This window comes from Myodes glareolus, chromosome 17 (assembly GCF_982192425.1).
Source record: "Myodes glareolus chromosome 17, mMyoGla1.1, whole genome shotgun sequence".
Classification (NCBI taxonomy): Eukaryota; Metazoa; Chordata; class Mammalia; order Rodentia; family Cricetidae; genus Myodes; species Myodes glareolus.
This window is the reverse complement of record NC_142042.1, coordinates 65,946,727-65,964,572: the sequence shown is the minus strand read 5'-3', so window position 1 is coordinate 65,964,572 and position 17,846 is coordinate 65,946,727. Positions and strand designations below refer to the sequence as shown.

Genomic DNA, 17,846 nt, shown 5'->3' with positions numbered 1-17,846 from the left:
CCAGTCCTTTTAAACTTTTCTGTTTATCGTTGCTGTTTTGGAGACAGGGTTTCTCTGTGAAGTCCTAGCTGCCCTAGAACAGCTCTGTGGACCAGGCTGGCCTCTAACTCAGAACTCTGCCTGCCTCTGCCTCCCAAGCACTGGAATTAAAGACAAGTACCACCACAAGGCTAACAATCTGAGTCATCTTTAGATTACTTATGTCTAAAAAAGTGTGCATATGTTCAATGCAGATATGGTTCTTTTTCATTTCTCTTTTTCTTTCTGTGTAGCCCTGGCTGTCCTGGAACTCACTCTGTAGACCAGTCTGCTCTCAAACTCAGAGATCCACCTGCCTCTACTTCCCAAGGGTTGGATTAAAGGCGTGCACCACCCTGCCCAGCCATCTCAGTATTTTGAAACTATGGTTAGTTGACTACATGGATGAAGACCCCACAAATACAGAGCTTGAACTGTTCTTAATGACCTGAGAAGATAAAGAGAATTATTGTAAGCTACTAAATACTGCTGCAAAATTCAAAATTACATTAAAGAAATTCCTTAACTCTTCTTTCCCTGGTTTACTTCAAAACAAATTACATATTCAAAGCTGGTTATAAAACTGACTGATCTATGTAACTGAAGAACTATTTTAGGTTGGAGGCTATAAAGATGGCTCAGAGGTTAAGTAAAAGCAGTTAATGCTTTTTTACGACTCAAGTTCAGTTCACTGCACCCGTATCTTACAGTCCAAAACCACTTATATCTCCAAGTATAAGGGAGTTCTGGTACCCACTTCTGGCCTCCATAAACACTCACATATGTGGCATACACATGTAAAGATAAAATTAACTATTTTAGGGATGAACCAAGTATGGTACTACAGCATATGAACTTCTATTTAGTACACTAAAAATTCTTAAATCCAACAAAAGAAACCCATGTGTTTTAAAAAGGTACTCAATTTTACTACACACTTGCCTCTGACCAGCAGTGATTGTCACATTCTCCGCAGGCAGAGGTACTGAAGACACATTAGAGGCAGTAAAGATCTTGGTTTCAGAAAGCTGGAAAGAGAGTAATCGGTTACTTCTGGTGTCAGAAAGGTTAAAGGCAGAAATTTGCCGCAGGTAATGTAAATTCAACACCAAGAAAAAGGGAAAAACTGTATGAGAAGACTATCTACCCTAAGAAATTCTGAATGGATTAATATCAAGTCTGCTTGACAGTTTTATCCAAGCAAAGAACAGAATAAAGAAATGCGATTAAGACATAGTCACATCATATACATACTTAACTCACAGGAAGGATCTCTGTGCTAGTCAAATATATTAAGAAAATTTCTTTTTATTTTTTTCATTACAAATCCCAATTCCTACCTCTACCCAAAGGACATTTATCTTCCACCATTTTCTCTCTCTCATTGAAAGGAAAAGCATGACCAAGACGAAGAAAGAAATAAGATTAATTGCTGGCTGTTAAGAGTTCAGGTCCAAGTGTTGGTCAAGAAATATCTTTTCAGGAATTTTAACTATATTCAACTTTTGCATTGACTATATTAGACTTCTGAGGACTATAATTAGGTAATCAATTACAGGGGATGACTCTTCCTCCTAAGAGTTGTCTTAGGTTTGTTTATTTGGATTCCTGATTTTAAATCTCTTCTCTAATAAACAGAAAACCCACTATTTAGAAAGTAGAACTTGTTCATATTCACAGGGCAGATCAGCACAGCTAGAAAGTTCTGGGAGAGCCTGGTCTACAGTGAAGGTCTGCCTTAAGAAAAAAATACATATACACATACACATATATTACAGACATATATATGTATGTATATATGTATATATGTGTGTGTATATATATAAATAGATAGATATAGATATCCATCCATCCAGGCAGTGGTGGCACATGCCTTTAATCCAAGCACTTGGGAGGCAGAAGTAGGTGGATCTCAGTCTCTGAGTTCAAGGCCAGTCATGGCTACACAGAGACCTTGACTCGAAAAAAACAAAAATAAAAACAAAAAAAAATCATTAACCTTTGATGCTGTTAACACTGGAATTTTTAGGAACCTAAGACTGACAATCAAAATAATCTGACAAAGCTACCTTACCTATCAATATAAAGGGATGCAGATTTAAAATATTGAAATAAGTTTATCCATAATCACTGAAAACAATTTCCAAGTAAAAGTTTGACTGTGACAAGAAAACATAAAATTCACTTACTTAGGTAATACTAATGAAAATTTTTTACAAACCAATCATCTGCGAGTTTTCCAAGTTGAGTCAAGCTAGCAGATAGTTAACTGAATAGTCATTTCAACTGCAGTATGCTTGAGGCTTAGATATCAAAAATTTCTCTGTATTTGCTGCCAATTCATTTATAAGACTTAATAACAAATAATACAATTTCAAGTAGGTTGTATGCCATCAGCAGCTGTTACTCAATGTACTACCTACTATCTGCCTAACTAAAAACATTTTTTTTGCAGTGATGGGATTTGAATGCAAGATTTCACACATACTAGTCAAGCATTCTACCACTTAGCTTGTTCCCAGTCCTAATTCCATTGTTGGTACCCTACCCAACCACTCTATCTTCCTGGGTCAATCTGAGAATCAGGTATTGGACTTACACACCTGAACTTGCCCTTTCCATAGTGTGGTTCCAGAGTCCTGTCCATGCCCAGTCTCCTTCATATTACATATGTGAAATGTTCTGGCTCAGAACACTATTTTGGATGTAAAAGTTTTAGGTCAGAATCTTAGAAGTGCATTTTACAAAGTAGAAACATATCCATTTTCTATCCCTAAACATGACTTAGGGATAGAACAGACCAGGAATACCTACATCTTCATTCCAGTCTTCAGTTCCCCACTCTTCTGTTGCAGTTCTCCATGCACCTAGGAATTTTTTTTAAAAAGCAAAATAAATTTAAGTGACATTATAAAACATGTTCAGACAACACTACTACATTAACATTTTGACAAGCAATAGTATGATTAGAATTTAGTAATCAGAAAGAATTTGTTGACTTCAGAGGTAGGGAAAGACTACATAGAAACACCAAAGTAAAAAGGGCTTTAATAAGATTATAATGATTATTTCATAGCCACTTTCAGTTGGGTTACAGAGCTGCAAGAGGAGTGGAAGAGGCAGATAAAAGAACAAACTGTAAGTACACATACATACATACATACACACATCTAAGACCCTTTCCTACCTCCATCCCACAAGATTCAGCATGCCATGCAGTATCTTTAAGGACCTCAGCTTTGTCTTAGCGGTCATTTAATGAGATGGTTGCAACTAATCCAAACAAGAACATGCAAGCTACATCCATCTATTTATTTTGTATAAAACAAACAAATAACAAAAACCAAAGTAATCTGAAGAGAAATGACACCAATGGTAGAGAACTATAAAAGGTTGACATATGTGTAGTGAAAGAGTCCTGCCAATGTCATTGTACATTTTCCTCTTCTTTTAAGCTGAAAGTTTGCACAGAAAATTTCTATGTACAATCAACCCTCTTCCATATACTTTACCTGGCACCTTTGTTTTGTTTTGTTGTGTGTGTGTGTGTGTGTGTGTGTGTGTGTGTGTGTGTGCGCATTGTGTCTATGTTCACATGTGTAGACACGTTTGTGCTTGTACGTGTTCAGATGAATGTGAAAGCTAGAAGCTGATTTCAGGTATCTTCCCCTATTACTTTGTTTTACTAAGGCAGGGTTTCTGGTTCAACCAGAAGCTGAGCTTGTTGGGTAGTCCAGCTTAAAGTTTGCACTGGGGATCCCACCTCCTCCTCCCAAGTCCTGGGTTATATGCAGGCCTCTACATCTGCCTGATTTTTAAGTGGGTGCTGGGGATCCAAACGCCAGTTTTCATGTTTGAAAAGCAAGAGCTTTATACATTCTTTAACACTCCTTATCCTCACAATTTTTGTCTCACATATAATCTCAGAAAAAAATAAGACATTTTTGAAAAATAGGATTCTTCCCTTCTACCAAAAGACTAATGTAAGAATTTATCTGTACCAGAAACTAGAACTTACTCTTTTTTATTTTTAAACTCTAGAACTCAAAATATATAGAGTGAGTCTTGAAGCCTATCTAAAGAAAGTTTCTACAAGAACTAACAAGCAATTGCTGGACATGATGGCTAATTCCTTTAATATCACAACTCAGGAGGTTGAGAATCTTTTTAAGTTCTAGGGCAGTCTATTCTACATAGCAAATTCCAGGCCAGCCCAAGCATCACAGTAAGACCCTGTCTCAATAAAATAAAAATTTCAAGCTAAAAATAAGAAATAATTAACAAATAGTTGAGTATGCCTCCTCCCAGTACACGGACATCCAAAAATGGAGGGTGTGAGGCAAGGAAAGATGATAAAGTCTTTCTATGCAAGCATGAGAACCTGAGTTCAATTCTCATCAACCACATAGAAGTTGGGTACAGGGCTGGCATTTGGCTCAATGGGAGCATGATTTGCTTAACATCACAAAAACAAAACCAAGCATGAAACTAATGCTGTAGCAGGATGGCAAAAAAGAATTACTAGAGCTTGCTGGACAGCAACAGAATGAAGAAGAACTCAACATTGACCTCCGGGCTTCATGTGCACACGTTTACACATGCAGACAGACAAAAACATGTGATACACACACAACAGTTTTGAGGTCAATCTTGTCTACATAGTAAAATCCCACCTTATTAAGAGAAAAAAAAGGAAAAAAAAATAATGACACAGGGAAAAAAATCTAAAAATGTCAAAGCACTTAATAATGGAAATGATCTTCTATAGAGAAATACAAATCACAAATCACATCCTCTCACTCTGGGGTTCTTTTCTTTCTCCTCACTGACACCTGCACTAACCCAAAGGAGTTAGCACTTAACATGATCTTGGAGTTAGAACTGACTAAAAAGCTGCCTAAACTAGATGTTTTTGTGCAAGAATATTCTTTCTTCACTCTGGTTACTTTGATGTGATAGGAAACATACAAAAACTAGTACTTGAGCTTTCCTGTACTGGAAGGACGATCATGGACAAGGAAGCCAGGAACAGCAAGATGAAATGTCCTACAAAGATTCAAGTTTGCATTCTCACAACACAAAGCTCAGGCAATGTAAATGCCAAATATTTACTAAATGAATATATTTTGGTGAGGGAAAAGTGGGCACAGAAAATGAAAGAAAAAGGCAGAAAGAAAAAAAGCAGAAAGACAGAAAAATGACATATCCACAGATATTTCAATTCATAAAAATCTATAAAAATATCCGGGGCAATTAGGCGCCTGGATGTATCATACCAGGAGCAGTCTCAAATTTTCGGGGATAATTTGACCCCTCAACCCCAATGAAATCAAGTCCTGAAACAAAAAAGAAAAGAAAAGAAGAACAACCAGTGAAATTTTGCTTGTGAATGAGAACATCTGCCCCCAATACATAATTCCCATTGTACCTGTGGATATTTTAAGGGTAGATTTGAATTATTTCTTAAATTAAAAAAGGAATTTGAAGTTTGTTCTATGAAAACATAAAAGAGATCATGCATAAAGGTATGTCACATCATGAAGTTGACAAAAGGAGCTTACGAAGCTACCACCAATTCTTTTGCACCAAGATGACAGTGGCATCATCAATCATTTCATTCTAGCCACACATAAGTGATTTATGACTTCAAACTTCAAAAATCTAATCTTTTCTAATAATTACAACAGTTCTTATTTACTAACCAGATTCTTAGTTAAAGATAGCTATGGATTCTTCCTCACCCCGGTCCCTGATACACATACATACACACACACACACACACACACACACAAACCACTAAGTTTTCTATTCTAAACTAAGAAAGTCACTTCATTTTCCACTATCTCTTCTTCCCAAGATTAAAAAGCTAAGTATTCAAGAATACACTGTAAGTAAAAACGAGTAATTTTTTTTCTATTGAGACAGCTACCAGTGCCTCTACAAAACTAACAATAAATAAAGAACAATTCTAAAGTCTATACAACTTATTAAGTGAAAATATAATTTTATAGCCAACTGACAGAAAAACCTAATAAGATAACCACAATTTTTCAGTACCTCAACTTTGCCTTCACCCATGGTAAATATTAAAACTTTTTAAAAGTCTGGAAGATGCCTCCATGACTAAGAACACTGGCCTCTTCCAGAGGACCAAGGTTCAATTTCCAGCACCCACATAGCAGTAAGTAACTATCCAATCTCCAGTTCTAAGAGATCTAACTAACACCCTTTTCTGGACTCTACAGGCAAAAAGCACACATACTGTATACAAACATACATACAAACAAAACACTCAAAACATTTATATATTTATATATCTATATGCATAAATCTATATGCATATATGTATGTGTGTATACACATATACACACACATATATGGTAAAATCTTCAAATTTTAATAGTAGCATGTCAACAAACAAATTTCAGGCCTCTGTTAAACCAAGACCTCTTTTTTTTTTCCTTTTTGAGTCAGGGTTTCTCTGTGTAGCTCTGGCTGTCCTGGAACTCAATTTGTAGATCACGTTAGCCTCAAACTCAGAGATCTGCCTGTCTCTTCCTCCCAAATGCTGGGACTAATGGCGTGTGCCACCATCACACAGCCAGACCTCTTTATAAACAGGAAAAACAATAAACTCTCATGTGTCAGCTCAGACAGGAAAAGTTAGATGATATCACAAAAAAGAAGGCACTCTAGAGGCCAAGGACAGTGCTCTTGTTTAGCATGCACACTCCCCTGGTTCAATCCCCAGCACCATGAAGATATCAAACAAAACAAAAACTAAGACATTCTTAAAGATTCTGGAGCTGCTCTCATTAAACAGCACATTGTCTTTTACCATTGAACATAACTTGGTGTATCCCATAAGTCTAAATATATCATTAAACATTTACATGAAACCTAGATGAGGTACAAAAGTTAGTCAGAAAATGTGGTTTTATTCAAATCCGATAAATACTCTACCAAGTGACCACTTAATGGAAAACTAGAAGTACTCTTCTTGATATGATACTAAGATACATCAAAAAATGAAAATTAAAAAAAAAAAGGACATTCCAAACTGGATGTTGTGGTACACACTTTTAATCCTAGTACTCTGGAGGCAGACACAGGCAGATCTCTGTGAGTTTGAGATCAGACTAGTCTACACAGTGAGTTCCAGGACAGTCAAGGCTACATGGAGAAACCCTGTCTCAAAAAAACAAAAAACAAAAAACAAATAAAACCTTGGGGGGAAAATAAGGAAATATTTCTATTTTATTATCAGAAAACAAATCAATAGTGTTGACTTTGATTCTAAGTCCTATTGATCTTGACAATAAGTAACTTAATTGGTTTGATTATACACAAAAGATGAAACTACCCTAATAGAGAACACTAAAGGAAATACATTCAGACATAGAAGCAACCATATGAAATAATGCAAAGAACATCAAGTTTTAGAGTCAAATAGTTCTGAATTCAAATACAAGTAAATTCATAATTTCTTTTTCAGTCTTAAGCTTTATCATTAAGATGGTGATGATACAGTCTATTTTAAAGCCAGTTATAGTGTATGCACGTATTCCTGGTCAGGAATAGGAAAAATTCCTGGACAGGTAGAGGGAGGAAGACCAGAAGTTCATTCTAAGCCATCCTCGATTACATAGTTTATAGCAGGAGATCTAGTCTTATCAGTAACAAAATGCACAAAATTTTCTTAAGCGAGGACTGATATCAGGTCAGGTGTATTGACTGACACACCTCTATCACGCCAGCACTTAGGAAGCGAAAACAAAAAAATGAGTTCCAGGCCATCCTGCAAGTACATTAAAAACAAAACAATAATAAGGGGGAAGAGGAAGCACAACACCGTGCTGGCTACTTCATAAAACAGTGATCAAGATGTTAACAAAATCATGGCTAACCAAAAATATACACATTAACATTTATATAACTCTTCATCCTTGTATCATCACCTCTATTTCAGGTCTTAAAATTACACGAGTTTTTTGGTTTTGTTTTTTCTATTTTGTTTTTTGAGATACGGTTTCTCTGTTCATCCCTGGCTGTCCTGGTACTCGTTATGTGGACCAGGTTGGCCTTAAACTCAAGAGATCTACCTGTTCCTGCCTCTAGAGTGCTGGAATTAAAGGGGTGTGTACCACCACTGCCTGGGTGCTCTCTGGTTTTAAAGCTAAATATAACCTTAAAATAACAGAAATGATTCAAACAAAGCAAACAAAGTTATTTCCAGGACTGAGTACAGCTCCATGGCAGAGCATTTACCTATTATGCAGACCCTGATTTTTGAATCCACAGCACCATGCCAAAAAATCCCAAAGACAGAAAAGTCACTCACTTGTTCCATCATCTGGTTCAAAGTGGCCAGTGTTGTTCCATGTATTGCCACTACTATTGCCATAGTTATCATCAGTATTGGTTGGCTCTGCATAATCAGCTGGGTTAAAGGTTCTGGGGGGAAAAAAGAAAGCTTTTGAATTTCTAACTTCATTAGCAGATTCAACAAATGTTAACTCAAATAAAACAATCAGAATAAAACTATTTCCTTTTTAAGGGAGCTGAGTTACTCACTGCCCATTCTATAATCTCACATTCTTGTTTTTCTTATCAGCAATGCAAAATGGCAAAGCATAAGCTATACACAAGTGATCTAGATGGTAAATGCCTGTATCTGAGAAAAGAGCACAAATCTACACTTTTTTATTCATCTACAAATCAACCAGGTATCATAGTACACATCTATAACACCACCATTTGGGAGGCTGAGGTAAGAGGACTGTGAGCTTAAAGCCAGCTCAGGTTAGTAAGAAAGCAGAGCTCTCTTCAAAAAGCAAGTCTACAAACATTCTGATCTCATTCTGGCTAAGATTCTAAGGGCGAAAAATTAGAAATCAAGGAAACTTACCCCATTCCTTGAGCAGAAAACCTTCCCCCTCTCCTACCAGAGCTACCTGCAGAAAAAATAGGCATATTTTAGAAGTTGATACTGAACATCTTACCAGCCCAGACACTTATGAATAGCAAGTGGTTGCTACCAAATTTTCTTTCACTCAGTCCTATGGAACACACCAGTCAATCTAACCTGGGACAATTACTACGGTCAACAGCTGTTTATTTGTTGCTTAAGTCTTTGATTGCTGAGTCTTAGGCTAGGGAGACCTAACAAAGTGTTTGACATCCACGCATTAAGATATTACTAGTGAGCTCCAGGCCAATGAAACCCTGTCTAAAAAAAAAAAAAAAACAAAAACAAGGTGTCATTCTTCAATTGGTCCAGCAAGAAAAATTCTGCGTCACTTTTGGCTGATAGGAGCTGTTCCTTTAACTGGGTTTATGAAATTGCAACTGACAATTCTGAATCAGTGGGTCTGAATGTACAGGAGAGATGAGGAACAGTGCTAATCGCCCCACCACCTTGAGTCCTCAGCTGTGGACTCTCCATTATCAATGAAGTACTAAGAATAAATAGATGCCAGATGTTGTGAACTGTACATAGAGAACAATTTCCCAAATAACTTTGCAAACTTTTCAAAAAGTAGAAAATTAACCCAAAATACAAAGTAGGACTGTTTAAGATCAAGGAACAGTAAGTGAACAGAAACAGAAAAGGGAGAAAGAGGCCAATTAAAACCAGAGCTTTCTACCAAAGCTTACTAGAGCCAAACTCAGAGCAAATATATATGTAACAAAAGTGTATCATCTTACAAGTTTTAAAATAAATCTTTTTTTTTTAAATATTTATTTATTATGTATACAATATTTTGTCTGTGTGTATGTCTGCAGGACAGATGAGGGCACCAGACGTCATTAGAGATGGTTGTGAGCCACCATGTGGTTGCCGGGAGTTGAACTCAGGACCTTTGAAAGAGCAGGCAATGCTCTTAACCACTGAGCCATCTCTCCAGACCCTTAAAATAAATCTTGAACCCATAGTTGTTTTAGTTTTCTGTTTGTTCATTGGTTATTTGTGCAAATTTTCTCCTACAATGTCTCATTAACAGATAACATAATTGATGTTATTCAGAAAAAAATGGCCAGAGGTGGATGACAACAGCATTGAAGACCTTACAGCAGCAAGTCTGAAACCCCATCTGACCCGGCCAGAGAGAAAGACTCTTGGTAAAGTGTAGACTACCTTTTCCCTTGGTACTGTCGCTGTTCTGTACAAAGCATTTAGGGTTTTTTGTGGGTGGTGGTGTTTTGGTTAAATTCTGGTAAAATAAGCAGACTGCCATGCTTATCCATGAATGTGAATTTAGTCAAACTTTTTGTTTTGGATAAATACTGCACTTTCCCACCTCAGTGCAAGGTATCAAACCCAATGCATGCTAGGCCAGCCTTGCCATTAAGCTGAATGACCATCCAGGTGACTTTTTTGACTGCTTAAAAAAATATATGTATTATTATTTGATTATTTTTCGGAATCATGGTCTCACTATACAGTCTTGCCAGGACTGAACATGCTATGTAAATGGAACACCATTTCAAAGTCTATCTATGTGCATCACACAAGAAGAGCTTGAGAAGGTCAAAGCAAGCATCAGACCTCCTAAAACAGGAGTTACAAATGGTGGTGAGGCACTATGTGGATGCTGGGACCAGAACCCAAGTTCTCTGGTGGTGTGGGAGGTTCTTCTATCTATGTGTTTCTTTGATTGGCTAATGAATAAAAGCTTTGGGTCTATAGCAGAGCTATAGGGAAACAGAGCTAAGAGGGGAAAACTTAACAGAATGCTGAGAGGAAGAAGGCAGAGTCAAGAGACACTATGGATCTGTGGCCAGAGGTAGATGCGCTGAAACTTTGCTGGTAGGCCACGACCTCGTGGTGATACACATATTAACAAAAATGGGTTAAATTAAGGTGTAAGAGTTAGCCAATAAGAAGCAAGAGATAATGGACCAAGCAGTGATTTAATGAATAGTTTCTGTGTGATTATTTTGGGGCTGGGCAGCCAGGACAAAAAAAGCAGCCTTCATGTCACACTATGCAAGAACAGCAAACACTCTTCAACACCAGTTTTTTTTTTTTTTTTTGACTTTACAGGAAGCATTTCTGATGGTTGCCTTACTGATAAATAGCTGAGGGGCTTTCTTTTTCTTTTAAGAATTTTAATTTTTCTTTCCTTACCAGTACTATGTCTCCTTATTTCTTTAATGTGTTAAGAATCTAACAGTTTATGGTTCATAATAATTTGTTTCATCTTTAACAACCGAGTCAACTCTGTTGGTATAACTGGAGTGGAATAATTGGTAAGTTTGCCTAAGCTATTACAATAATTACTTAGTAAAGGGCATTACAAGTCTGAACATATCAAAGGCATGGTGGCACACATCTGCAGTTCCAACACTCAGGAAGCAGAAACAGGTTAATCTCTGTGCGTTTCAGGCCCCAGCCTGGTCTACATAGCCAGGGGCTGCAGAGTGAGACCTAGTCTCAAAAACAAACAAACAAAAAGTAAGTAAAAACTTACTAGAAAATACAAGTCTTAAAACCAGAAAAGGGTTGGGTGGTGGTGGCTTAAGTCTTTAATCCGGCACTGGGGAGGCAGAAGCAGGTGAATCTCTGTGAGTTTGAGGCCAGCCTGGTCTACAAGAGCTAGTGCTAGGACAGGTTCCAAAACTAAAGAGAACCCATCTCCGAAAAACCAAAACAAACAGGAATAGTGGGACGGTTCAATGGAGTAGAAATATTTGTTGCCAAATCTAATGAGTTGAGTTCAATCCTCAGGATTCAATTGTGGAAAGAGTTCCTCTGCCATCTACCTATATGTCACACATATATGCACACAAAATAAATAAAAATGTAATTAAGTGATTTTATATTACTTAACATGGGGGTAAGACGGTGGGACAGACCTTGAGCTGGGAAGTAATGGAGTGACATTTACCAGCATTGCCCAACCATAAGAAAAAAAGGTCTTAAAGCCAGATGCATTTTAAGTCACTTTTTCAACACTATCCTAAATAAATAAATAATCATTCATTTAAAATTTATGGATTGGTTACAATGGTACTTTTAAGGCCAGGCACTGATGGTACATGCCTTTAATCTCAGCACTCAGGAGGGAAAGGCAGAGAGATCTCTGAGTTCAAGACCAGCTTGATCTACAAAGTAAATTCAAGGCTACACAGAGAAATCCTGCCTCGAAAAACCAAGTAAATAAAGACAAAATAATGCTACTTTTAACATTAAGTGGAAATTGTTCAGTGGTTAAAAGTGCTTCTGCCCTTATAGAAGACCTCGGTTTGGTTTCCAGAACCTACAAAGTAATTCCTATCAGTCTGTAATTCTAAATCTAGATCTGATGCCCTCTACTGTGGTTATAACACAAGGTTAGAGTTCTTGCCTAGCATATACAAGCAAAATAAAAAAACAGAAAAACAAACAAAAAACCCTTTAGTCATCTCTCAGAAACTTTGAATAGAGCCAAGGAAAATGGGTAGGAAGAAGTAGAGTGAAAAAAGACATTTAGAATCCCTGAACTCACTGTTTATCATCAGGCAAATATAATCTTTCTGGGGGGTGGGGTGGGCTGGGGAGGAGGTTTAATAAAGTTGAAAGACAAGATCTTCTGAGTAAATTGGGAGTGTGGGGGGCAGGAGGGAGAGTGTAAGAAGAGAGGGAAGAGAGAGAAGGGAGTAGGGAAAAATGCATAGCTCATTTAAAAACAATAAAATAACACTAAAAAAACAAAAACTAGAAAATAAAAAGTGCGTGGAGAACACTGTCACCTAAGGTTGACCTCTGGCTCCCCATCCACCCACAAACACACACACAATATGCTTACACACACTGCTGAATCTTCAAACAAGTGTATTACATTAGCAAGACTAGATACTTTCTTTCCCATCCTACCCAGCACAAATATATACACTAGTACATATTTGCCTGTCAATCATACTAAGGTAAATGCCTACTAATCATCTCCCCACCAAACTGTCACCTCTGCCTCGGCCACGGCCTCTTCTGCCTCTGTCAGTGCCTCTTCCAGAAGGTCCTCCACTCTTGGTGCCATCCAATCCATTTTCCTGGCCCCGAACTGAAATATAAAACATACACAGCCAGAAACAAGGTCAATGAAGATGCACACTTTATATTGACATATACGGAATACTGAATACAGTGTCAAGGAGACAAAACTAAGAGAACATGACTTGGCAGGATGGAACATGAAGGTTACTAAAGAAGTAGTGACGAGACACACAGAGAACTGAGTCAAGTAACTTTACTAATGACTACATGGTCTTTTAGTGACGTGTTAGTGACTGTTATAGGAAAGGCTACATGCAAAAGATGTCAAGACCTTAACAGATGGGTGGCAAGAAAAGCAAACAGGTGACATAACAGCTCCAGGTCCTGCCTAGCAGGGGCCTGACACATCCCTGGAGTCTAGACATTACTGACCCACAGCTGGTTTTGATAAAGCCCCATGCATACACTCTCGTCCACGGCTGGCACCTCTCCCCCGTCTTGGTGGCCCACCACGTCGCCGACTATAGTCTCTGTCCCGGTCTCGATTTTCTTTTCCTTCTTCATTTGACTCAGTTTGTCCACCATCCTTCTGTCCTGAGACTCCTTTCTTCTTCCCAACCATCTCCCAGGAATGCTAAAGAAAGGTAGAGCACTCGTGACTGATCGATATGGACTACAAGTAGTACACCAGAGGTGAAAGCTGGTAATATTATTTTCTCAGAATTCCCAGCTTAAGAAATTTTGAGCTGGGCAGTAGTGGCTCACACCTTTAATCCCAGCACTCAGGAGGCAGGTGAAGGCAGATCTCTGAGTTCAAGGCCAGACTGGTCTACATTGTGAGTTCCAGAACATCCAGGGCTACACAAGAGAAACCCTGGCTCGAAAAAAGAAATCCGTGTGTCTATTAGCTTCAGACACCAGACTAAGTTCTGTAATGAAAAAGAATTACTGCTCATTACTACTCTGATCATCTTTAGACACAGGTTTTTATGATCTCGTCCACTAAAAAATATTCAATGCCACCAGTACTGCCATTTGATTTACTATTGTAGCTGATTTAGATATGCCCTAAGCTTATATTCTGTAGCTTGTTTCCCCTTTTTGATATAGTGAGAGATCAAATTTACAGCACTAGACAAAAGCCACAAGGTGAAAGAAAATAAGCAAAATATAATTTCTATAAAGAAAAAATGTAAGAACTTTTAAAAGGCATGAGGACAACCAGTGAGAAAGCTCCCAGGTAACAGGACTTGCCTTGAAAACCAACCCGACTGCTAGACTCTGACTTCCATATGCACATACCCCTACACATACCACACAACAACAAAAAAAACAGTAAATTTTTAAAAAGCACAAAATAATAGTAAAACAAGACTATCCATAAACAAAAATAAATATTTTAAGCCAGACATGGTGCATGGTGGTCTACACTTGTAATCCCAGCACCAGGGAGTGATGGCGGTGGGAATTTAAGCAGGAATGTTACCAAGTTTGAGGTTTACATTTTACTCCTGTAAATAAATGTACAGGGTTCGAGAGAAAGTTGATGTGCGATTCACCTTTGTATGCTGTGAATATGTTTTATTACCATTGGTAATAAAGAAGTTGTACCAGGGCTGGAGAGATGGCTCAGTGGTTAAGAGCATTGCCTGCTCTTCCAAAGGTCCTGAGTTCAATTCCCAGCAACCACATGGTGGCTCACAACCATCTGTAATGAGGTCTGGTGCTCTCTTCTGGCCTACAGATATACACACAGACAGAATATTGTATACATAATAAATATTTAAAAAAAAAAGTTGTACCAGTCAATGGCTTAGCAGAGTAAAGCCAAGTGGGAAATCCAAAATAAGACAGACAGACAGACAGAAAGTGAGAAAGAAAGGGAGAGAGAAAGAGAGAGAGAGAGAGAGAGAGAGAGAGAGAGAGAGAGAGAACAGTCAAGAAGACGCCACGTAACTGTCAAAGGAGATGGCCATGGGAATCTTACTTGGCAAGTCACAGCCTCGTGATGATACATACACAGAATAATAGAAATGGGTTATTTTAAGATTTAAGAGCTAGCAAATAAGAAGCCTGAGCTAATCAATGTTGTAATTAATATAGCTTCTGTGTGATTATTCAGATCTGGGCGGCCAGGAACAAACAAACAATCTCCATTTAGAGCAAGTAGTTAAAGTGCTTGGCCACACAAGTATGAGAATTTGAGTTTGAGCCCCAGTATTCACATTAAAAGTCCAACATGGTAGCATATACTTGTAATTCTAGTACTGGCGAGGTGGAGACAGGAAGATCCCTGGTGCTTGTCTAATTGAGTTCCATATCTTCTGAGAGAGCCCCTTGTCTCAAAAAATACAACAGCCAGGAGGTAGTGGTGAATGCCCTTAATCACAGCACTTGGGAGGCAGAGAAAGGTGGATTTCGATGAGTTCAATTACATCATGGTCTACAGAGTTCCAGGACAGACTCCAAAGCTAAGGAGAAACCCTGTCTTAATAATCTTAATAATAATACAAAATACATGGCTGAGAACAACACTGGAGGTTACTCTCTAATCTCACACACTTGTACCTGCCCCACCACACATATGAACACACACTGAAAACACTAATACTCAGGAGACTATGGCAGAAGATTGATGTAAGGTTAAAACCGTTATACACACACACGCTAAAACCCTGTTACATACACACAGATACACAAAGGAAGGAAGGAAGGAAGGAAGGAAGGAAGGAAGGAAGGAAGGAAGGAAGGAGAAAACAACTAAATGGACAGGGTATTAAACTGAATTCTAAATATTTACTTTTTGTTTTTTCGTGACAAGATCTATACAGCCCTAGCTATTTTTGAACTCACTATGTAGACCAAACTGGCCTAGAACCTACAGATACCTGTCTGCCTCTGTCTATCCAGTGCATGCACCACATCCAGCTCTAAACAATTTTTTTTTCCTTTTGTTGTGAGCAACATTTGATAGACTCATTAATTGATCACAGTGGTGAGAATAAGTAAATGCTGAATACTCAGCCCTAAGTAGGGTATCACAACACCCCTCCCAAGACTGAGGGAGCATGTCAGAACATGGCTGAAAGAATGTAAAAGCCAGAGAGGATAGGAAGGAGTGCTGTGAAAAGCATCTTCTGGATATGACATGGCATGTACACCATTAACTCCTATCAGCAGTGGTGACTTGGCACAAGACTAGGTCCATCAACATTCCATCATGGATGGGAGAAGGGCTCAAAAGGCCCCACCCCTGCCTAAGGAGATACAGGCAGTTAATGGTTGCTAGAAGAGGGGGGAATCATATTCCTCAGTGATGTTGCACTGAAAAATTACCCTTGTTCAAGTAAGGAACTCCCAACCCATTTTCACACAACCAAGTCTAATTAAAGGTACACACATAAGCAGTAAAATAGGAGCAAGACATGTTGGAAAGAAGTTTGGCAGAAGAAGATAAGAAAGACTAATGGGGGAAATATGATCAAATATACTATATGTACATGAAATTGTGAGACAGTAAGTAAAAATTAAAAATAAAAATAAACCCATTTCCCACTATTTGCTTTTATCCTAAGAAATTAATAATTTTGTAGTAGCTTGCTGACAGCTGATATCTTTAAACAGTTGAGTTGGGTGGTGGTGGTGCACGCCTTTAATCCCAGCATTCCAGAGGCAGAGGCGGGTGGATCTCTGAGTTCAAGGCCAGCCTGGTCTACAGAATGAGTTCCACAACAGCCAGGGATACACAGAGGAACCCTATCTCAGAAAAACAAATGAACATCTTTAATTGACATATTAAAGGATGAAATCTATCCCAATCAAAAATCCTCAATGTAAGACCAGTAAAGTGAAAATGTTTCAAAATGATCTTCTCACATAAAAGTTCTCTAGTGCTATAGCAATATCACAAATGTAGTAAGATAATGTTGTTGTTAAAAACATGACAAACACAAAAAGAAAAAGTCTTATTAGGTGGGAAGGAGATATGAGAGCAGTTTGTCTAAATTCCAACACAAGCGATGCTCCAAGATATTCTCTATCAGATCCAGGAATGTCAACGGCCTATATAGCTTGTTTTTAACTAGCAGAAAAAAAACTATTTAAGCATTAAAAGAGCACGTTGATAAGAAGCTAATAAATATTAGAGGAAAGTCCTGTATTTAGAATCTAGCAATTTGTGACTCTTTATCAGCAACTAAAACGAACAGAAATCTTCCATGATTAGTAATCAAGACTATAAGTAATACATCTAATTCAAAGTAACCTAAGCCTTATTAGCCTTGAAATCAGTCTTGTGGAATGAACAACTTATTCCAGACTTCACTTGTTTTCTCCTATGATTCTCATGAAGAGGATATGTATATATAAAGCATAATATTTGTAATCTACCACAATCTCCATAGAAGTTTCTTATTCTATTTAGAGAAAGAATATGTTGGTTTAAGATCATCTGTCCACTGGATATTTTTAGAATTACTAGCTTCCCAACCAAGGAACCCACTCTATAAACACTTTATTAGCACTCTACCGTATCTGGATTTCCTTCCAGAAGAACATTGATGGCTCTATTGACATCTCCATTGCAGTCATGTAAAGCAATCACACATTCATCCTGGTTTTTGCCTGTGATATCAATCAACTGAAAGAGAAAAATCAGTAACCATAAGCAAGTTATACTCCATAAAAGAAACCTGACGAAGGGAGGAGACACCAGCTACAATTTAAAGAAACAAGATTAAAAAGCAACATATATAATACATAATTGTACTTTCAAAAGAAAAACTTTTAAGGTCTAAGAGATGGCTAAGCAGGTAAGGGTACTTGCCACTAAGTCAGACAACTGGAGTTCAAT

The 17,846-nt window shown here is 37.9% G+C and overlaps 1 protein-coding gene across 29 annotated transcripts in view; it reads right to left on the bottom strand.

Annotated features, from left to right (window-relative positions):
- The window catches only part of Ubap2l (ubiquitin associated protein 2 like), a 56,868-nt gene that overhangs the window by 30,648 nt on the left and 8,374 nt on the right, over positions 1-17,846 (bottom strand). For 9 of the 29 annotated variants that reach the window (XM_048455800.2, XM_048455837.2, XM_085678197.1 and 6 more), the window contains exons 4-11: positions 17,523-17,633; positions 13,427-13,628; positions 12,966-13,061; positions 8,927-8,972; positions 8,360-8,472; positions 5,295-5,354; positions 2,833-2,885; positions 961-1,046 (exon numbers count right to left, since the gene is read on the bottom strand). In XM_048455800.2, coding sequence (XP_048311757.1) covers positions 961-1,046; positions 2,833-2,885; positions 5,295-5,354; positions 8,360-8,472; positions 8,927-8,972; positions 12,966-13,061; positions 13,427-13,628; positions 17,523-17,633 — 767 coding nt within the window. The remainder of the gene's footprint in view (positions 1-960; positions 1,047-2,832; positions 2,886-5,294; positions 5,355-8,359; positions 8,473-8,926; positions 8,973-12,965; positions 13,062-13,426; positions 13,629-17,522; positions 17,634-17,846) is intronic. The other 20 variants (XM_048455881.2, XM_048455912.2, XM_048455888.2 and 17 more) reach the window with 3 other exon arrangements.